Below are 22,461 nucleotides of genomic sequence, written 5' to 3' on the forward strand. Positions count from 1 at the left end.
TTTAAGGCCTCACATACCCTGGTTGATCCCCACCACTGCATGGACCCACTAAGCACAGAACCCGGAATCACTCCCAGTCACTGCCTGCTGTGGGCTATGCCTCGGACAGGACTGATTTGGGGGTATCATTGTAGCATTGTCATCCCGTTGCTCATCGATTTTCTCAAGCAGGCACCAGTAACATCTCCATTGTGAGATCTGTTGTTACTGTTTTTGGCTTTTGGGGTATCATTGATTATTTTCTGTTGCGTATAATTATAATTCAGTCTGACAAAACTGAGTTTATTCAGGTTTTAGTGTTTTTTTATTTGTATATGTATATATAGAAAGGCTTATATATTATACATTAGCATGTATATTCTAAATATAATTAAACAATTAAAAGTAACAATTTTTAATTATCACTAAAATTTGCACGGTCCTCATTGAAAATCTCACTGAGGCTTGCACACAGATGGCCCAGGCAATCCCTGGCACCCCTGTGGTCCCCTGAGTACCATCAGGAGTGATTGCTGAGTGCACAGCCAGGAGTAAGCCCTGAAGCAAGCCCTGTGTGGTCCTAAGGCCTAAAAACCAAAACAACCTCCCTGCCCCTCCCAAAAAATGTCACTGAAGAGACTCTTCTCCACAGGATGTCACAGCAGTCCCATACGCCTTTCAGGATGATCCTTATCTCATACCAACATCTGCATCGGAATCTGTAAGTATTTTTTAATAACTTACATTGCTCAGTTTTATTTTGCTCGTGTGGACACAAGAGTGCCTATGTATGTTAGAAAAACCTTTGAAAAATAGGTGCTTGTATTTTTGGTAGATTTTCTGAAATTAACCAGGAAGTTTTAGAGTTGGTCTGTGGAGAGGGTTAGGGTTAGATTTTTAACACTTAACTTTCCTTCACATTGTAGCAACCACAGAATTTAAATTGTTTTTCTGTATCTTAAACTGTATAGAATATAACCTGATGGTGGGGAGATCCCTCCCAAATGTGGGGGAGGACACAACCCCAAAACAATAAATGGCCCCTCATGCTGACATGAAAAAAGAAAAGAAAAAAGTAACCTGAAGTCATCTCACCCATCACAATGGGAGATGATTATAATTAATTTGTATAAGGAGTCCATGTATTATACATTCTTTTTTCTTTAGGGAGGAAAACAACAGTAAAAATTCATGCCTAGGGTATGACTTTGCTACCTGTTACATGTAAATACCATTAACTGAATTATTTCTTTATTTTAGCATTCATTTTTATTGGCAAAGAAGTCTGGAGAGAATGCAGCAAAGTTTATTATTAATTCACATCCTAAATATTTTCAGAAGGACATAGCTGAACCTCATATACCGGTAAGGAGAAGTAACTGACATTTGGAAAGTACTGTAAATTAACCAGATTCTAATAACTAATATTGGAGTAATCGTTTGAATACCTTCAATGTTGGAATGAACATCTTTTAGTCTATATAAGCTTTTTCAATACTAGCCCCTTTTAATTTCTTCTTTGTGTATTTGCTTCTTATTTTCCACATTTAGCTTTTGTAACACTGGGCTCTTAGATTTTTTTTACCTCTTTCATTTTTTTTTTAGATACTTTCAGGAGCGTTCTCATCTATTCCTTGAACAATGATATCTTAGGTTTCTGTACTCAGTCACTTTCTCTTTGCTCCTAAAATCCTGGTTCATGACATTCCTTTTAGCTGTTTGTGTATCTGCTGCTGTCTCTGCTTTTAACTCTGCTTGTAACATTTTTAACTCAAATGTCCCGAAGAGTATCTGAAGAGTATCTTGCTGCGCTTGGTGGGGAGGGAAGCTGACTCTGCCCACCTGGGTTTATCACTGGGGAGTAACCTCAGGCACCTTGTCCCATGCAACTCCTCTCAGCACTTCCCCACTTCCCTGGAAATGCCTCGCCCAACCCTGTGCTCCAGAGCACTGAGTTCCGGGGTGAGGAAGCCAATGGCACTGTGTGGGCAAAATGACGGCTCCTAGAGTGAAGATGTGGCACATGGGATAGAACCCTGCATGTGGCCCTGAGGTGGAGCCCTGGGCCTTCAACTCTGTCCTCTCATACATACACCTGCCCACTGGACTCACCCCTTTCTCCCATGACCCGACTCTCTCCTCTCATATACATGCACCCACCCACTGGACTCACCCCTTTCTCACATGACCCGACTCTCTCCTCTCATATACATGCACTCACCCACTGGACTCACCCCTTTCTCACATGACCCGGCATGGCTCTTAGAACAATAAACATACATATTTGGCTGAAAATATCAGGAAACTTTAGGTGGATTTCTCAGTCTCTATCTCTCTCTCTTTCTCTCTACCTTGACCTCCCCATTCCACCTCTGTGCAGCATCTCTTTCTCTCAACCTCCGCCCACCCTCCATCATTGCATTGCTGGGACTGGCTCTTAGAACAATAAAAATAAATACTTGGCTTAAAATCTCAAGAAGCCTGAGCTAAGATCTTGGCTGTGGCTGTTTACTGATGTGCTGTTTTCCTTTTGTTTTTGGCTAACAGTTTTCTGTGTTGGCTCCCTTTGGCTGGATGCTTTCCTTCTGTGTGTCCCCTGCATCTGGGGCAGACAGTGCTGTCACACTCAGTGAATGTGTGCTGTTCACCATCTCCCTCGCTTCTTTGGTACCCATTATCAGAGTACTCAAAAGTGTTTTGATTTCCCTAACATCTACTTAAGGTCTCCTTAAGTAGTGTACATTAAAAAAGTTTATGATTCAATTAGTTTTGAATTAAAGTTCGCATACTCTGGTGCAACACATACTTAGAGTGAAAGAAGCATCACAAAGAAAACTATGTGTGCTGTGCAGTGTTTTTAAGCAAGATTGGGAGAGGGAAGACCTCAGCACATGAATGAATGACCATAGCCGGGATCTTAGTTCAGGCTTCCTGATTTTTTTCAGCCAAGTATTTAACTGAAGAGAGGGAAAATACTAAAGTCTAAAACTTAAAGTTGCAAAATTTAACTGGAAATGGGATTCTTAAATATGGATTAAATGTTTGTTTAATTTAGTTTAACCTCTAAATTCTCCTCAGCTAGGAGATGTCTAATCATTGAAACTGGAGACTTATTTTTGTTGAGGGGGCCAGGGAGTGGGAGGTGGGCCATATTCCACAGTGCTCGGAGTTAATCCTGTCTCTGTGCTCGTGGATTATTCTTGTGGGACACGAGGAAGTATGTGGTACCACAGATCAAGCTGGAGTGGGGTGCATGCATGCAAGATCCTTACCCTCTGTACTATCTTTCTGGTCCTTTCCCTTTTACTTTCCTTTTCTTCCACTATAAAGACTTTTGTGTTAAGATAAAGAACTCTGGTCCATGAAAAACACGAATGAGATCAATGAAGTTTTATTTTGATATTAATAAAAGTTTTGTCCTACTTGCCTTTGCCTATATGTCCTAACAGTAACACTGGTATCTTGTTTTCCTAGTGTTTAATGCCTGAGTGCTTTGAACCTCAGATTGAAGATGTAAGTGAGGCTGCCCTGCAGGAGCGGATCAAGCTCAGAAGAGTGAAAGCTTCTGTAAACATGTTTGATCAGCTCTTACAAGCAGGTGACTAAGTTTATTTGCAGCCTGTCTAGCAAAGTGTGCTTGGAATTAACATTTATATACTCAGATTAGTTGTGAGTAGAAGTTAGAAATGCTGTTTTATGTACTGTGTTTGATAGTTACATTGATCTGCTAATGGTTTACTAAATAACTTTTTTTTTTGCTTCTTCTTTTGGGCCACACCCTTTTATGCTCAGAGCTTACTTCTAGCTCTCACTTAAGGATCACTTTTGGCGGAGCTGGGGGGCCCATGTGCATTATCTAAGATCAGATCAGGTAGCCTGTGTGCAGGGCAAATGCCTGTTCTGTTGTACTGTCTCTTTGACCTTAGCTTTATTTTTAAATTGTAGGTGAGAAAAAGTTGGAACTTTTTCATTTATATTTTCTAGTGTTACAATTACACAGCTGTTCTGAGCTTTGTTCTGTTTTTTTTTTTTTTTCACTTTGAGTTTTGGTCATCACCAGACCGTGGTCAGGGGCTTCATTGCTCCTGAGAACAGTGTGGAGTAGGAGATTCAGCCCAGAACTCCCATATGCAGTGCTTGCTCTCCAGTCGGTTGAGCTCTGCCCTTGCTTTCAGTGTTGATGTGTGGAGGGACGTGTATTATATTGTTACCCTGTGTTTATAAAGGAAGGAGCACTAAATTGCAGAGTCTGCCATTTGGGTACTGGTTCTAGTTGTAACACTAATTGTGCCTTGATTCTATTTCTATTGAATCAGTCATTTTGAATGAGTGACTTGATTCCTCACGGTGACTGTCCACATGTAGATTACACGGCATGTTAACTCCCATGATCTTAAAGGAAGCAGCAGCGTCCTTTAAGTTTATTGAGTGATTTAGAATAAAAACCAAGTGGGGAAAAATGAACTAAACCACTCAAAATAATACCGACTATGGGGCCAGGGCGATAGAGCAGCTTACACAAGGCTGACCAAGCATCCTGAGCCCTGCCAGGAGTAAGCCCTGAGTGCCACGAGGGGTATGTCAGTGACCCCCCTCATTTCCCTCCCCCCACAAAAATAATCTCAAGGCCCGCATCCTAGTGAAATAGTTTTGGTTGCGCTTGTAAGAATGAACTGGACCGGGAAAACTTAAGTGGCAGTAATTTGCAGAGGATTTGGTTTGGAGATGCTTGTGAAAACCAGATAGGGCTGAGAAGACTGGATCAAGTGCTAGGGCACTTACCTAGCATGTGCCAGGCCCTGGGTTTAGCCCTGGCATCATATGCCTTTGGCATCTCAGGTGCAGGCCTGATTGCCCCTATACCAAGCACTGTTGAGTTTTTGCCCCTGCACCCTTCTCCCCCACCCAAAAAAAATCACTACAGCTCTGTGAGTACAGACTTGGAATATTCTCATGGGTATAGTGATACTTCACTGACACTTCATCTTGGTTTTTTAATCTTAGATGTCAAACCACACTGGTTAGTAGGGATTATTTCTCTGCCTCACTCCAGTATTTCAATTATTATGGAGTGTACATATTATCTTTGGATAAGATGTTGATGGTACTAAATAACCAAGAAAGGGAAGAATTTTAACTGAAAGGGTTTTTGAAGCTCAAAGGCTTCTTGCCTTTTTTTCTTTACCCATAGAAACTCCTGTGTCTCTGGAAACAACTAATAGTCTCTTGGATTTATTGTGTTACTATGGTGACCAAGAACCCTCCGCTTACCACCATTTTCAGCAACAATCAGAAGAGATGGTAATGTTTTAAAAGTTTTTGTACGTATAAAAGGGGGAAGGAGAATTCTTGTGCTCTGTTCCAGGGTAGTGGAGATTTGCTTTGGGGTACGTGGTTAAAGAGTGGAGCAGGGTAGAGTAAGAGAGCTCAGACAGAAATTGGTGGGTTCCACTCCTGCATTGCATGGCCTCTGAGTACTCAAGTACGGAGCACTGCTGGGTGTGGACCCAAAACAAGAACAAGCCATAGTGGTGCAGAGCCAGTGTGGTTTTCCCATTCTGTCACTGTAAATAGCAGAAGAGCTGGCCCAGACAAATCCAGACAGTTTTGTCTGTGTGGACCGAATTCGAGTAGGTAGTACAGAGATTGAGGCACTTGGTTTGTACCAGACCGACCCCGTCAGTCCCCAGCATCACGTTTGGTTCCCTGTACACCACCAGGAAAGGTGTACAGGAATGAAATCCCAGCACAGTCAAGTGTCAGCCCTGAGCACAGCCAGGTGTGGTCCAGATATTCCTCCCCCTCCCGCAAAAAGAGAAAGTTTTGCCTACATATAGACAAAGGCAGACAAAGTCTTTCTTTTGAACAGAGTTTTTTTCTGGTTACCAGATGTTGAACCTGAGTCCTCTGCATGCAGGGCATGTACTTTACCAATGAGCCACATCCCCAGTTTCTAAAAATACTGTTAAGGAGTCTGAGCAGGTCAGAAAGAGCTCGAAGGGCTGAGCCAGCTTTGCTGGATTCAACCTCCTGCACTGCGTGATCTGAGCACCGCTGGGAACACTGAGGAATGGGCAGGGAAGGTCTCCCCTCACCCCTGCCCCCTCTGAAAGTCAGTGCACCATGAACAATCCCAAAGCACCTTGGATTTAGGGGCTGGAGCGATAGCGGATAAGGTTCTTGCTCCACATGCAACAGACCCAGGTTTGATCCCTGGCACCCCATATAGTCCCCGAGCATCACCAGGAGTAATTCTTGATTGCAGAGCCAGGAGTAACCCCTGAACATCACCAGGTGTGACCCCCCCAAAACAAAAAAAAGCCTAGATTCATTACATATTTGATAATTAAATTTTTTATTGTTGGGACATTCAACCTTTTACTGTTGCCAGTTATTTTTTTTGACCCCCATATTTAGTTGCATGACCTCAGATGGGATTGTGACCATATTTGAAGAAACTAGGACCTACACAGTATGTGATTCCATTTTAATAAAAAGTTTTTTGTATGAGTAAGGGAAAGTATCAAAGAGTGTTATTGGGGTGGGAGATGGCTCATGTGGCTAATTGAGCGCCAGAGTCTCAGGTCTTGGCTCTGTCCTGCCCTGCCGCCTCCAGGTGTGTCCCTGCTGCTCCCCGAGCCCAGATCCTCTCGCCCGGCATAGGCTTTTGCTCTATAAGCTACCCTTGTCAGATGCTTAATTCTTTCCATGCTGGTTCATTTCAGGAGGAGACCACAGAGGAAGATAGTGAGAAGCCGAAGAAGAGGCCTGTTCATCAATTATACAAAGTTACATGGAGGTATGTTCTACAGAGCTTGCATTGTGGCTTATTCCACTGCCTGGGATGTTCCCCATCTCCCAGAAGGAAGGTATTGATCCCGTAATGTTGTAAGTTTTACCTACAGTGTGGTAAAATTCCATAATTGACACTTAAGGGGTATTTTCTTCAGCATTTTCCCCCATAGGATCTCTACCTCTCTAAGAAGGAAGTTGTCTGCCATAGAAGTGCAGGGGGCGGGGGGTGGGGGGTGGCGTGAAGGATACTGGGGCATTGGTGGTGGAAAATATACACTGGTTGGGGATGGGTGTTCGATCATTTTATGACTGAAACTCAATCTTGAAAGCTGTGTAACTGCATCTCACAGTGATTCTATTAAAAATAAATCTCTACCTCTTTAACACTAGCTGTCCATATTTGGTTTTCTCTTTTTCCTTCAGTTAGCTCTGTGGCCTTTGTAATAGTTTCATTAGTAATCCTACTTTGCAGTAGATAGCTCTAATTCCCAAAGATTCAATAACTTTGATTGCTTAAGAGTACACATGTGGGGGCTGGAGATAATTGTACCGCAGGTAGGATGCTTGCCTTGCATGTGGTCGAACCAAGTTCAGTCTCCCAAAAAACCCTAAAACAAACCAAAAAAGAGACCCATGGGCTGGAGAGAAGACAGCTACTGACCTGGTTTTGATACCCTGCGTCCCATTTAGCTCCCCAAGCACCACCAGTAGTGATTCCTGAGTGTAGAGCTCAGGAGTAACTCCTGAGCATCACCAGGTATGACTCAAAGACTAGTGGGGGGAAAAAATACATACTCGCGCTCGTGCATGCTGTAATATAGTTCTAAATTAAGAGATTTTTCCAGCAAGCAAGAATTGTTACTCTGTTTTGTTCTGGGCTTTGGAGAGCTGGTGCTGCGACTCCCCAGCTTGGTGTTGGCATGTGTTCCTGGCAGTGCTCAGTGACCATGTGATGCTGCTCGGGGCAGTGTGGGCTTCCTACAGGCAGAGCATGTTGTGTTGTCTCCTTCCCAGACATCATTTCTGAACAAAGAACCACGTTTAATTATTTGCCAGTTTATATCAGCAAAAGTGTCTAGACAAAACTACTGTGTTTGTGTATCTAAAGAAGGAAATCTCCTGTTACCTAAAATTTACTTTGAAGTGAAAAGTGAAGTATTTTCGATGTATTTTTATAATTTCATGTAGTGGATAGTATCATGGACTCTAAGTGCCATTCTCACTCAGATCCTGGTTCCAAATTCTGAGAGAGAAACTAAGTTAGTATGACAGGTGGTCTTTATTTTTTACTAGGCATATGGTTTCTGGGGTATAATATCTATATATCCTGGGTGATGGCAAGATTCAGGTCGATTGTCTCTGGAAAACTTGACTTTGCTCTTGGCTCAGTACTTACCTATATAAAAGGCATCGTAAAATGCCTTTTCAGTCCTTCTGTCACTGACAAACTTTGGACAACGTAAGGTCATTGAGCCTGAGTTATTTCCATTTTCAGAATAACTATGACCCATTATTGGCGAATGAATTATTTGAAATTGTATGCAAATAATGCTTAGTGTATTGTGAGTTCACAAAGTGTAGGGTATCCAATTTTGATGCCGGGACAGCTTCACCACTTGCCCCGGATCCATACCCGTCCCATGGCAGGACCTCTCTTTATAGGGTATTAGGCACTACAGCAACCGAAGTCTGAGTCAAGTAATTATGATGGGTGCCCACGAGTAGGTACATTTCAGTCAGTCAACTCCCAGATATTAGTAGTATAACATTAATGGTCTTTCTGTGTTTAAGCAATAGCACAGCAGGTAGGGCGTTTGCCTTTCACGCCGCCAACCTGGGTTCAATTCCTCCATCCCTCACGGAGAGCCCGGCAAGCTACCAAGAGTATCTCGCCCGCATGACAGTGCCTGGCAAGCTACCCGTGGCATATTTGATATACCAAAAACAGTAATGAGTTTCACAATGGAGATGTTACTGGTGCCCGCTTGAGCAAATCAGTGAACAATGGGATGACAGTGACAGTGCTCCAGTGCTGTGTTTAAGCAAACAATGTTGCTCTGTGGTAAAATATAAAGAGGCTATAAGGAAAATAGAAAAGCAAGTAATTCACTGTAAATGCAAAGACCAGGGTTACCAATAAGTTTGACTCATAAGTAACCAGCCCTGACTTGGGGAATTTTGACAGTGAGAGGCAAAGCACAGTTGAAAAGTTAGAGATAAACTCAGGATTAGGGATTGTCGAAAGAGCGCAGAGAGCTTTTCTGGGAGGAGGAGAAAGGGAAGTTCACTGAGGAAGCCTGAAACACGTAGGGTTAATGTTTAACACGGTAGTGCTTAGAACTTTGTGAAATGTAGTTGGCCATGTTTGGTCCCCACGCCCCCACCTTCGTCTATTTTCCCCCGGTTCACATTTATGTGCTTGTTGTGTCTAGGGCGAAAAACAATGCTGAAAGAATCTTTGCTCTAATGCCAGAGAAAAATGCACATTCCTATTGCACCATGATCCGAGGAATGGTGAAGGTAACTTGTTGGGACTTTATTTGGTTTTTCTTTTTGAATACTTAATTAATTTTAAGAATTAAGAATTATTAAGAACTAAGAATTAAAGAATACTTTCTTTTTTCGTTCCACTAAGTCAGGGTTTCTTAGCCTGAGAAGCATTCATATTTGAAGCCAGTCATTTGTTGTGGGGGCTTCCCAGCGCCTCGTCAAAATGTTCTGATTCCCCCAGACCCACTGCCAGACTTGACCCTCACCACCCCAATTGTGACAACTAAAAATGTCCCCAGAATGTCACCTAAAGCTGCAGTTGGCCCCAGTCAGAAATATTAGATCAGCTTCATGAGACCAGGATGCTGTTTTGTTCACAGCTATTTTCTCAAACCCTAGAGCATTAGATTTTCGGGTGTTGTTTTTTTTTTTTTTCAACAAATACATTTATTGATTGCTTAATCTTTTTTTTTTTTAATCTTTCCCTTTTCTAGCACCGAGCTTATACGCAGGCGTTAGACTTGTACACTGCATTATTAAACAACAGACTCCATGGTGAGTATATCTGGAGAACTCCCTTCCCTCCTGCTTTCATTTCTTTTGAGCCTATGAACTCTTTGAATCTTGCTTTAGTCACTGGCTTGCATGCATCTGCTTTCCTGTGGGATTACTAAATGAAGGAGGACTAAAAGAAATGCAGAGAGAGATGGACACATGTGAGAAGAGCTCACAAACCACATTTTATATGAGAGGACCACTGAGGATCAGTCAACCCCAAATTCTGTTAAAAGTAGTTTTCCTCTTTCAGCTGATGTTTACACTTTCAATGCATTGATCGAAGCAACAACGTGGTTGACAAATGAAAGATTTGAAGGAAAGTGGAATAGTGTACTGGTAAGAATATTTCACCTTTGTTTTGTCTTCTAACAGATGCAGGTACTTTTAGGTGGGGAGGCCTGGGTTGGTGCATCAACTGTGTGAGTCTGATTGGCCCTGCTGAGTGCACTGTGGGTTATCTGCATATTGTCCTGGCTGCCCTGTTGTTTTGTTGTTTTGGGGCCACACTCTTGGCTTTACACTCAGGAATCACTCCGGGGGTGCTCAGGGACCATAAGAGGTGTCGTGATTCACAAAGTTACTCATAGTTGAATTTCAAGCATACGGTGTCCCAGCACCAGTCCTACCATCAGTGTTCACAGGTTTCCTGAGCTCCCTCCTTGGCAGGAGTCTATTCAAGTTTGGTTGTTGTGATCTGGGTACCGTGTATTCAGTGTCGGCTCTGTGGTTTGGGTCTGTAGAGATAGCACACATTTTGCCGCCAGTATATCTGAGGCCCCTGGTTCCTACCATCTGCCCCCTTTTCTTAACTCACCTACTAAACACTCCTTCCCCAGAAGCCCCCTCCCCACCAGCCCTCAGTTTTTTCCCTCCCCTGTCCTTATTTCTGTACTCCAGGGTGAAGGGTAATCTAGCTATCCCCTTTTATGTTTTATATTTCCTTATTTTGTTACTTTGTCTACCACAGATAAGTGAGTTCTTCTGGAATTTGTACTTGTGACTGACTTAACAGGAAATCTTCCAGTTCCATCTGAGTTGCTGTCAATTGCATAATTTCATTGTTTCTTGCAGCTATGTAGTATTCCATTGCGTGTCTGCCACACTGTGTGATCCCCTCATCTGTCATCAGACACCCAGATTTGTTCTGTAACCTAGTTGCTTGCTAAGTGCTGCCGTGAAGAATGGTGTGCATGTGCTCTTTGGAATTTTGTCCTTTTTTTTTATTATTTTTTATTTTATTTTATTAAATCACCGTGTGGAAGATTACAATGCTTTCGGGCTTAGGTCTCAGTTATACAATGCTGAAACAACCATCCCTTCACCAGTGCCCATATACCACCACCAAAAAAAAAAAAACCCCACACAGTACACCTCCCATCCCGCCCCCCCACCCCCTACCTTGTAACTGATAAGTTTCATTTTACATTCTGTTTACTTTTGTTACATTCAATATTTCAACACAAACGTCACTATTGTTGTTAGGAGTACCCCACTAGATTCAGACCTACTGTGAAGACAAATAAGGTCGCGCGGCCGCTACTGCGGCCGCGTGGTTTTGAATTTCTGTACTTTAACAAGAAGTCCAGGGAGATTTCTTCCAGATATTAGATAATTGCAGGCTTGAAAACCCAATCTGTGGTCGTCTTATTATGGCGGCCACCGCGCCCTTCATCCCCGGAGAGAAAGAGGCGAGAGAGAAAAATACCTTTCCCCTCCTGGGCGGGCACGGGGCCAAGGCTTAGTTCTCAGGCTGGAGACATTCTGCGAGGAGTTGCCCACGCCGAAAGAGGTTTTGCTGGGTCTGGATTCACGCTTGTGCAGCTGCGGAGAGGCCGCACATGTGTGTGGCCCCCGGGATCACATCTCGGCGGTGGGAGGGAATTTTGTCCTTTTTGGCAGAAGGACAGAAAAGGAAACCAAGAAACAGAATTGCTGTATCCTGGCAGCTGTATTCTTTTCTGAGAAATCTCTCAATTCTGTCATTTAAATAACTCCTTATTCCAAGATGCGAAAAGAAAAAAATCTCTTCTTTTGGTGTGTTTTTTTTTTCTTTTTGGGTCACACTTGGCAGTGCACAGGGGTTACTGCTGGCTCTGCACTCAGGAATTACTCCTTGCAGTGCTTGGGGGACCACCTGGGATGCTGGGAATTGAACCCTGGTCGGCCGTGTGCAAGGCAAACGCCTTACCTGCTGTGCTATCACCACAGCCTCAGAAAATATTTCATGACCTGAAGAATACACGTAGACCTTAGTGAGATCTAGGTTGCTTTGTTCTTTGATTTCTCGTAATTATAAAACTAATGTACTTACTGAAGTAAATTTTACTGGGTAAGCTTTGAAAAATTGAATTGGTTGGGTTGGAGAATCACAGCAGTAGGAATGTGCTTTTTCATTTAAAAAAGAAGAAAAAGATAGGAGATGTGACTCAGGTGTACAGCCCACGTCTTCCCTACCTGAGGCTCTGGGTTTGTGCGCCAGCACGGTGTTTCCCCTGACGTCCTGGCCCCCAACATCACTGGCCTCTGAGCAGCTCCGCAGCCAACAATAAAATCCGTGATTGCAAATGGCGGGGAAATAGTACATGGCTTAAGGCACCTGTGTTTTATGCAGCCAACCACGGCTCAGTCCCCAGAACCACTTATGGTCCTCTCAGCAGTGCCAGCAGTGATCCTTGTGGGCAGGACCAGGAATAGCCGTTGCACACTGCTGGGTGTGGTCCCCTGCACCTTCCTGAAAATTAAAAAGCAAAGTATCGTTCTAGTCTGTCCTTGTGTTGACATCTGAAGACCTGCTAGGGCTCAGGGGTAGCTGGACCTTCTCTAAAATGCAATGTCTTTGGCCTACTGACTAACACAGTTTAGGGAAACATTTATTAATCTGCTTTATTGAGACTTAGTTGTGGTGGGGGAGGGGCACACCCAACATTGCATGAGAGACCTCTTGGAGCCACTTATTTTTTCTCTCAAGCCTTTATTGAAGAGCAGTGTTCCATAACCTCCTTTATATATAGTCCTTTAATCCCGTCACTATATTTAAAGTCATATTCTTTTGCAGTATATAATGTTATCTTACTGAGCAGATTAATCCACTAGATGTTAATAATAATCTCTATGTGGATTAAACAGGAGCTGCTGAAACAAATGGCTGCACAGAATGTAAAACCAAATCTACAGACTTTTAATACCATTCTGAAGTGTCTACGAAGATTTTATGCATTTGGAAAATCGCCAGCCTTACAGACCTTTCGGGAGATGAAAGCCATCGGGATAGGTGAGGGGGTGCCCGGGGTCAGGCCACCAGGGGTTCTGGGTGAGAGCAGCTTCTCTAGTGTGCTGTGATTGCATCTTTCTCCCATTTGGCAGACCTCCTGTGTGATGTGTCTTTGTGTTCTCTAAGGCTGCTCATAGTGTTCTCTTAGTGGTGTCAGTGCTTTTATGGACTGCACCTTAATTCTTGGGCAGATTACTGACTTCCAAGTTAGATCATTTTAAATCCTGTGATGTTTTCTAGCATAATTATGAATTTGAATCCAATATTAAATTTGAATATACCTCGATATTCTATATGCTTTCATTTGTTGAAGGTTATTTTGGGACTCGGTTCACTTTGATCCACTTTAGTGTTTGTAAAGTGTTTTGTTATTTTTGTTTTGGTCCACACCCTGCTGTGCTCAGGGGCTTATTCCAACTCTGTGCTCAGGAGTCACTCCTGGCAGTACTCAGGATCTTGTGGGAATCAAATCCAGACCTCCTATATTGGACTATCTGGTCAGCCTTGCTTTGGTATTCTGAAATGGACATCAGGGCCATAGAGATTGCTTAGGGGGTTGAGTGCATGTTTTGCAAGCAGTGGCTAGATTTACTACAGCGCACTGCAGGAAGTGACTTCTGAGCACAGAACTGGTTGTGAAGAGGGGAAAAAAAGAGTCATATTACAGATAGATTAGTTAAGACATTTCAGTAACTAAATATAATTTAATCATTTTGATTCTTAAACCCAGTGAGCCTGTGGTTTCCTTATTCAAAGGAAAGAAGAGCCTAGTCTTTCCTCTCAGTACTAGTGTCACTGTGTTCTCAGTTCACTGGGCCCCTATTCTGGAGAGCAGTGTTGGACTTGTAGCATTTCTTCTTTTAATTTTCTAATCTTCCTGGTCATTTCAGAACCCTCGCTTGCAACATATCACTACCTTATTCAGCTGTTTTATCAACAGGGTATGTATGAGATTATGTTACATTGATACATGTTGAACCAGTTTCAAAAAAGAACGTCCCTTTAAATTCATATGACCAGTTCTAGATCACCTTTGCATATGAATTAAGAATAGCTAATTTACCAATTGTTTCCGTTTTGAGCAAAATACTATGAGAGCACTGACTGCATTGTTTTTTTTTTTTATTATTTGTTTGTTTTTTTGTGGTGTAAATGAGCTGACTGGGAGGGGAGGCAAATCTCTAAATGTCTTCATACTGTTAGAAGTGGTCAGAAGGCACAGGAGTTTGCAGTTTCTTTGTTCTCCAGAGCTATGTACAGTAGTACCTGGCTGTGCATGACTGTTAGGTCAAGTGTAAAACACCTTCATCCCAGTAGTGCCCAGCGTCTACTAAAGTCACTGAGGCAGAGGAGTGGCCTTTCCTTCCTATCACTGTCATGGCAGCTGTGACCTTGTTTGGAATCCCCATGGGAGAGCCTTGCCGAAAGGGTTGGGAAACCTGGGGAACACGAGAACACAGACCTGTGGCTTGGACACTGCCCTGTGACATGTGTGTTCTGCAGCTGCTTCCTGACCTGAAGTGCGCCCGGTCTTGGGATAGAGGAAGGGGCAGGTGACCTCTGTGCCAGGTCTGGGCACTGGCACCAGAAATAGGCTTGGGTCAAGCCCATTTTGCCTTGTTTTGCAGAAAGTCCTTCAACAGGCGCAACCCACATAATCTATGAAATCATGGAAGAATTGACGGGAAAGAAATTCTCCCCAAAGGATGTGGATGATGGTAAGTACAGAAATAGCTTGTGGAGGCCGGAGCACTGGTATAGTGGCTAGGGCGCTTGCCTTGCACTGGCTGCCTGGGGTCCCATCCCCGGCACCCATATGGTCCCTCGAGCCCCTCCAGGAGTTATCCCTGAGCATAGAGCCAGGAGTAAGTAAGCCCTGAGCACTACCAGTGTGACTCAAAACCAAAACATATATAGCTTATGTAGTCACAGGAAGAACCTGCTTTCTGTGCAAGTTACTAGACACCTTGTGTTGAGGACAGGGTTTGATCTTTCGGTAGATGCTTTGCAGTACACTTCCTGTTGAGCTTTTAATTCCTTTAGGTTTTTTTTCTTACACAACATTAATTCTATGACCAGGACTGTTATTGATGTTACTAACCCCAAAATACATCTTAACTTCGGTAACCAGACTCTTGTGAACTTTGATTTTCAGATATGTTTTTTCAGTCAGCCATGAAAGCTGTAAGTATCATTTCTTCGCTTTTGTTTTCCTTTCTCCTTTGATCCATTTCCTATCGCTATCCTTATGCATTTTCTACGGCTGGGTGGTGTATCTGGGAAGCGGGGTGCTCCCTCATTTTTTCACTCCATTATTTTGTTCATGTCTTTCATATTTCTAAAATTGCTAAATCATCTACCATCCCTTCCTTACCTACTCTGTAATTGTGTATTTATTTTCATATCTGTTCACATAAGGCATTTATATTTATCTATTAGGGCAGCCCCCAGCTGTGCTCAGGGCATAGTTTTGGCTCTGCTCAGGGGCCACTTCTGCAGGCTCAGGGGAGCATATATGAGTCTCAGACTAGGGTCAGCTGCAAGCAGGACAAGCACCTCAGTCTTTATTCTCTGTTAGTAAATTTTAAGGTTGATGAGTGGCTTTTTTAAGTTTGGTGTTTCAATTTATCATGCTTCTCAGGGGAAAAAAATTAAAGCAGTTTCTGAATTGATAAGCATAGCCCATTCCCTCAGCTTTATAATCTAGTTGGTGTCTTTCAGATTTTTTCTTAGTCTTAACACACATACCCAGGCACATTTTGTGTTGTGCTGACACCGTGTAGCTGCATAGGTGGGTGGTACTAGGACTCACGGAGCCCTGCTCCTGCAGAGAAGTTGCGGGGTGAATTCTGTGAAATGCTTCTTGTCGAAGGGATTCTAAATGTCTGTGATCACCGGATCAGAATTCTGTGTTAAATTTCACAGAATATGGGGTTTGTTCTTTTCCTAAGTGTTTTATGGTTCATTTGCTCTTAACCAGTACTAGCACTGAATCAGTATAAATAACTCCACGTTTGTTTATATAATGAGCCACTATTTGGATAAGGATTTTAGTGATACTTATTTTGCTGTTTGCAAATTTTCAGTGCTCATCTCTGAAAGATCTAGAGCTTGCTTATCAAGTACATGACCTTTTAAACACTGGAGAAAACTGGAAATTCATCGGATCTGACAATCGACGTAATTTCTACTAGTGAGTGTGTTGGAAGTCTCTCCTATACTGTTGGGCTACCTTTTGGCACCCATGCTAGGTGGGGCAGGCACCTTTCCTAGCCCTTCTGTCTTCTTACTCGGGCAGTGTGCCACTGACCTCGTGATTGGGCACTTTGAAAATCAAGCAGTGGTAAGAATGCAGGCTGACCTTTCTGGTATATTCTTTAAAGCTTTTTCTCCTTATATATTTGAATCCACATATCTTTACCTTTTATGCTCTTGTGTATTTTTGGATTTTTAGCAAGGCACATCTCTAAAACTTTCATCATAGCCTTTTTAGTGGAGGATGCTATCTCCCCAGCAGTGTTTGAGAAGGGGCTTGACAACACTTGGCCCAATTTTGTGGACCTGATGGTTTATTACTTGGGCCAATAGTGCTCAGGGTTGAACTCATGGCCTCCTCACCAGCCCTTTGTTCCTCTCTGACCACAGTCTCATTTGTTTTAAAGATAAGATACTGCAACCCAAAAAGACTTCTTAAAACAGGTTTGCTCGAAGATGACATATCAAAACAAGAGTTGAGGGAGATAGAAGGAGATGTTGTGTGCTGATAGTTCATGTTCAGATCCTTACTTCACATTGTATGTTTTTTACAAAGAAAATGGTATCCCTAGTCTGCTGAGAGTATGCTGAGGCAGTCTGAATGATTGTTGAAAGTAAGATTTTCATTGGCAAGCAGAAAACACAGTTAGTATACCCATGTATCACTGTCATCCCTTTGCTCATCGATTTGCTTGAGTGGGCACCATTGTGAGACTTGTTACTGTATTTGGCATATTGAATATGCTATGGGTAGCTTGCCAGGCTCTGCCGTGAGGGCGGGATACTCTCAGTAGCTTGCAGGGCTCTCTGAGAAGGACGGAGGAATCGAACCCAGGTTGACTGTGTGCAAGGCAAACGCCCTATCTGCTGTGCTATCGCTCCAGCCCAAAGGTGCTGAGCATACCCATGTAACTCAGAATTATTGCAACTTTGAAATTACAAGAAGGCAATAAATGTTTATTCATTCATTTTATTTTGGGACGACACTTGGCAGTGCTGGAGGCTGCTCTTGGCATGTGCTGTGGGCAGGGGTCGAGGGAGTGTATCACTCCCAGTGGTTCTGAAGGTGCCATAATGTGCCAGGGATTGAGTCCTGTCCAGCAAATACATGTTAACCTTTTGAGCCATCTCAGCCCTGTTCCTCTATTATGTAGTGTTTTAAACAAACTCTTTCTTTCTGTTGCAGTTCTAAATTTTTCAATTTGATTTGTCTCATGGAAAAAATAGATGTCACCTTGAAGTGGTATAAAAACCTGGTACCTTCAGTAAGATCATTTGTTAACTTGTCACTTACTGTGGATGTATTTCGGTGTGGGGCGGTGCTAATTATTGCTTTCAAACTACATTTCTGTCTCTCTTAACTAGGTGTTCTTTCCTCATTGCCAAGCACTGATAGATCTGCTTCAAGCACTGGATGTGGCTAATCGGCTGGAGGTGATTCCTCAGATCTGGAAAGGTTAGTGTTAAGCTTATGTGTCTAGGCTTATACATCACTGTATTTCATTTTGATTAACAAACATGCTGTCAATGTTAGAAATAAATTTTTGATTTTTGTAGCTTACTTGAGTATGTTAGCTTGGATAGGAATTAAGAGATAGGACATTTGTACTCTGTCACTGAGCTCCATCCCTCGCCCTACAGACTTTCATTGTTAACTGAATTGAAGGCATTAGTTAAGTTAGCTCCAAGGTGCTCTTGCATATCTTGCTCATCTTGCCTATCAGATTTTATGAGCTAAAACAATCCAGTAAGTTCCTTTATGACAGGGGTGAACTTGGAACTGTCTTGCAACATGACAAAGGGGAGGTGAATGCTATGTAGCACACCCAAATCTGAATGTAGATGTCCCAACCCCAGAGTTCCTGCTGGTGCTGTGCACCGTGTTGAACTGCTGAACAGTGATTCTTAATGTTTGTGAGAAACAGCTCTGTATGAACTATGTAAATAGGCTGCACAAAATGTTATATCTGTTCCATCAGGTTAATGGTTGTCAGTTTCTGTCTAATTCAAAAATTAAGTCTTGCCAATGTAGTCAGTGACTGAGTATAGAGTGGGACTAGGAGGCTACTGGCATTGGCTTGCTGCTCTCTGTTCTAACCATGAGTCACCCTGTCTTTCTAGAATAGTACTGGAGTTTATCAAATTAGCATCTCAGTTTCACCCGCCCAAAAACATAGGTGACATTTAACAGTGAACCAATTGTGCCAGAAGGTTTATGACAGTGATCACTTTTTCACGTTGGTATTTATTTGTTTCAAGATTGTAAAGAATACGGTCACACCTACCGCAATGACCTGAAAGAGGAGATTTTGACACTTATGGCAAGGGATCATCATGTGCCAGAGGTAGGACTGAATCCCTGAGCTTCAGATACACACTGCCTAGTATAAACTCATGCTGACAGCCTTTTCAGGCCTCGTGGAGAATTCTGACACAGGTATCTTTTAGATACTGTGTATCTAAAAGAATTCTGTTCTGAAAGTTAATTCTCACTCCTCTAGTTCAAAGTAGACAATCAGTTGTGACATGTTAGTCACTTGTGGGATTTTCTTGTTTTTGTTTTCATATCTAAAATGAAAATCTGTGAGGCCAGAATGATAGTAATTCCGGTAGAGCGTTTGTCTTGCACATGGCCAGCCTGGTTTTGATATCCTGGCATCACATATGGTCCCCCCCAAGCTTGCCTTGGGTAATCCCTCAGCACAAACCTATCACTGTGTGTGGCCTAAAAACCTATAAAAATAAAGTGAAAACTCGTAATTGGATTATATGTGGAAAATTCAGCTCATCAGATTACACATGGCAGAGCGCCTTTTTTTCTTCTTTCTGTGTTTCCATGTGTGCTGTCCACATGTGCTCAAATGGCAAATGGTAAAATACGTCACACGATGGTCATGTGGAATCTCCTGAAGTCGTGAAGCGTGTGAGTTTGGCAGTTCTGCTGATTCTCCGTCTCTCAGCTTCAGGCGGCATTCGCTGACTGTGCTGCTGACATCAAAGCTACATACGAGAGCCAGGATGCCAAACAGACTCCTGATTGGCCTGCCAACCCTCTCAACTGTATAGTCCTCCTCCTCCTACGGGCCGGGAGAACCCAGGAAGCCTGGTGAGTACAATACACAAATATCACTACAAATGTTTGTATGTGGACCTCAGAAAACACTGAACCTGGTTAGTAGAGGTTCTCTAATTGGACTGTGTGATGTCTTATATATCTGGAGACAAACGAGGATGTTTACCGAGTCCAATGAGAAATTCCAAATGTAGTAAGTCTTTGCTTACCAGGAATGAGTAGTTGAAAAACAAAAGCAGATCATTAAATGCTGTCATTTCATTTAGCTTTGACAAGAATGTTTATCTCCATGGAGAGTATCATGCTAAGTGAAATGAGTTAGAAAGAGAGGGACAGACATAGAGGGACTGCATTCATTTGTGGAGTATAGAATAACATCACATGAGGCTGACATCTAAGGACCGTAGATACAAGGGCCAAGGGGATTGCCCCATAGCTGGAAGACTGCTTCATGAGCGGAGGGGAGAAGGCAGATGGAATAGAGAAGGGATCACTAAGAAAATGATGGCTGGAGGAACCAGTTGGGATGGGAGATGCATGTTGAAAGTAGATAATGGACCAAACATGATGATCTCTCAGTGTCTGTGTTGTAAGCTATAATGCCCCAAAGTAGAGAGAGAGTATGGGGAATATTGTCTGCCTTAGAGGCAGGGGGAGAGCGGGGAAGGGGGTGTATACCCGGGATATTGGTGGTGGGGAATGTGCACTGGTGAAGGGATGGGTTGTTTGATCATTGTGAGATTGTAACCCAAACATGAAAGCTTGTAACTATCTCACGGTGATTCAATAAAATTTTAAAAATAAAAAAAAAATTATATATAAAAAGGAATGTTTATCTCATTGCATTAAGAAATAATGTTACTCCAGAGATAAGTCGAGGTTGGAAGGAAGAACATTCATTCATTGGGCTTATTTTCTTTCCGTTTTTGTTTTTGGGCCACACCCAGATGTGGTTGGGCGCTATTCTTGGCTATACTCAGTGGACCCTGTGATTCAAGGATGGACTATGGGTCTCTGCATGCAAAACTGTGCTTGGCTCATTGAACTATGCCTCTTTCTGTGTGTGGAACTTCCTCTGGTCAACATTTTCTTTGGTGTTGGCAAGGATTGTTTTTTACTTTTCTCATCGGCATAATGAGTCCAAAGGAAAAGCAGATGTAGAAGAAACGGCGTGGTTAATTGGGCTTTCCATTTCTTACCTTTCTGTTGTCTCAGGTAGTCACTTAATTCACTTAAACTAAATAAACCAAAAATACCTGCTCTTGAGGGCCAGAGGACAGTTTTCCTGGCTGGAGTGCATGCTCTGCATCCAGGAGCCCGGGTTTGACCTCATGTCTTCAATGGTCCCCAGAGCACTGCTGGGTGAGGCTCCAGAACAAGTATTCTTCCAAGCATGTACTAAACATGGCCTTGACTAGAACCTTTCTGGTTTGTTGGCACTTACTTCACATACTAATTTTTACGTGGGTGTTACTTGAGCACAAGGAAATAATTTACTTTGAGAGGCCAGAGAGATCGTATAGCAGGCAGGGCACTTGCCTTGCATGTGGCTGATCTGCATTCATTCCTAACAGCCCATGGGCACTCCTGAGCATTGCAGGTATGACTCACAAACCAAATATAAATTGAAAACTTATTTTGAATATGATCATGAGTACAAAATGCAGCTATTCACAGCCTTAGGGTAAAGTTGATGGATGCTTCACTACTTCAGCTCTTAGGATCCTGAGCCATCCATGTGACCTGCTATGATGATGGCGAAAGAAACATGTGGTGTGAGACTTTGGTTGGCGCACACCCGTTATGAATCAGGCTGTGATGATTGGCGCAGGGGTACGGACCTCAGCTGAATCATGGGAGCTGAATGTATGTGTTTTGCCTTTGTCCTGCATGTGGCAGGTTGATGGCAGGCACTTACATGAGACTGATGCCTTAATCTGAGCCTGCTCTTCATAATGTAGTGTTAGTTTACAACTCCTGAGTTACATGAGCGTGCGGCTCATTGACTTGCATCCTTCTCTTCCAGCCACCATGAGTAAAGAGAAAACAGGCCATTCTCAGCAACAAATGAAACTTAGTTTGTCAGACTTCATGAGCTGTGTAGGGTGGGAGGTGTTGGCACACCAGGGGAAACTGAGCCAAGTCAAGGGTGAGTGGCAGGGTGGCTCACAGATTGACAATCTTTCTGCTATTTTACCTTCAACAGGAAGATGTTGGGACTTTTCAGGAAGCATAATAAGATTCCTAGGTAAGTTGAAGTTAAGCCTGTTTGGGCACATTGTGGAATCAGCAGAGGTCACTCTTGTGAAGTGACTAGAGTTAACTTCACAAATCTCAACTCTGGGAACTGGGTGTCCTCCACAGGCAGGTGAACGGAAAAGCACCCACCACTGGAAGCCTGGCTCCTTAAACCAGGGAGTGTGAGTCCATCATACAGATTTTGTTTTAGGGAACCCAGAGAGAGTACAGGGGCTCAGGCTTTTGTTTTGGGTCACACTAACTGCAGTTTGATCCCCAGCAACACATATGATGCCCCAGACATAACTTGGGGTGATTCCTGAGCACGGAAGAGGAATAACCCTTGAGTACTGCTGGGGTGTGGCCAGAAATCCCCCAAATACATTTAGTTCATCATAGAAGTTTGATTTATATATCCTACTTACCTGGAGTCAAAGTTTGCCAGGCAAATATGGTTGCAAGTGGAAAGAGTTATTTTGGGTGAGGAGTAGAAGGTTGGGGGCGGGGGAGGAGCAAGGTCACCAAGGATTGTACCAGGGGATCAATCCCAGCTATGCTCCAGGGATCATATATGGTGACAGGGATCAAACCCAGGTCAGCTTAACAGGCAGGTACCTTACCCACAGTACTATGTCTCCGATCCCACACATAGGAAAAACCAGTAGCCCTGCACCCTGCCCTAGAGAATCCAAGCAAACCCCTTTTGGAAACTCTACTCAGTGATTGCCACACACGTGTGGAATGCATTGACTAGTCTTTGATGAAGACATACAGAACTGCTGTTCATTATCTCTTTGGTCCT

General features: G+C 43.1%; 1 protein-coding gene and 1 non-coding gene across 2 annotated transcripts in view; both read left to right on the forward strand.

Moving 5' to 3' along the window:
* PTCD3 (pentatricopeptide repeat domain 3) overlaps positions 1 to 22,461 on the forward strand; it is a 30,075-nt gene that overhangs the window by 6,196 nt on the left and 1,418 nt on the right. Inside the window, exons 5-22 of the mRNA XM_055122422.1 lie at positions 632 to 700; positions 1,240 to 1,344; positions 3,454 to 3,577; positions 5,171 to 5,280; positions 6,705 to 6,778; positions 9,207 to 9,294; positions 9,759 to 9,819; positions 10,073 to 10,158; positions 12,949 to 13,093; positions 13,984 to 14,034; positions 14,722 to 14,811; positions 15,249 to 15,277; positions 16,180 to 16,286; positions 17,535 to 17,613; positions 17,714 to 17,804; positions 18,608 to 18,693; positions 19,309 to 19,454; positions 21,628 to 21,669. Of these exons, the coding sequence (XP_054978397.1) occupies positions 632 to 700; positions 1,240 to 1,344; positions 3,454 to 3,577; positions 5,171 to 5,280; positions 6,705 to 6,778; positions 9,207 to 9,294; positions 9,759 to 9,819; positions 10,073 to 10,158; positions 12,949 to 13,093; positions 13,984 to 14,034; positions 14,722 to 14,811; positions 15,249 to 15,277; positions 16,180 to 16,286; positions 17,535 to 17,613; positions 17,714 to 17,804; positions 18,608 to 18,693; positions 19,309 to 19,454; positions 21,628 to 21,669 (1,583 nt within the window). The remainder of the gene's footprint in view (positions 1 to 631; positions 701 to 1,239; positions 1,345 to 3,453; positions 3,578 to 5,170; positions 5,281 to 6,704; positions 6,779 to 9,206; positions 9,295 to 9,758; positions 9,820 to 10,072; positions 10,159 to 12,948; positions 13,094 to 13,983; positions 14,035 to 14,721; positions 14,812 to 15,248; positions 15,278 to 16,179; positions 16,287 to 17,534; positions 17,614 to 17,713; positions 17,805 to 18,607; positions 18,694 to 19,308; positions 19,455 to 21,627; positions 21,670 to 22,461) is intronic.
* LOC129400202 (small nucleolar RNA SNORD94) lies at positions 21,231 to 21,367 on the forward strand. The gene has a single exon (XR_008627521.1). It is a non-coding gene; the product is annotated as a small nucleolar RNA SNORD94 (small nucleolar RNA).

The sequence above is a fragment of the Sorex araneus genome, chromosome X (genome assembly GCF_027595985.1).
Source record: "Sorex araneus isolate mSorAra2 chromosome X, mSorAra2.pri, whole genome shotgun sequence".
NCBI classification, from domain to species: Eukaryota; Metazoa; Chordata; class Mammalia; order Eulipotyphla; family Soricidae; genus Sorex; species Sorex araneus.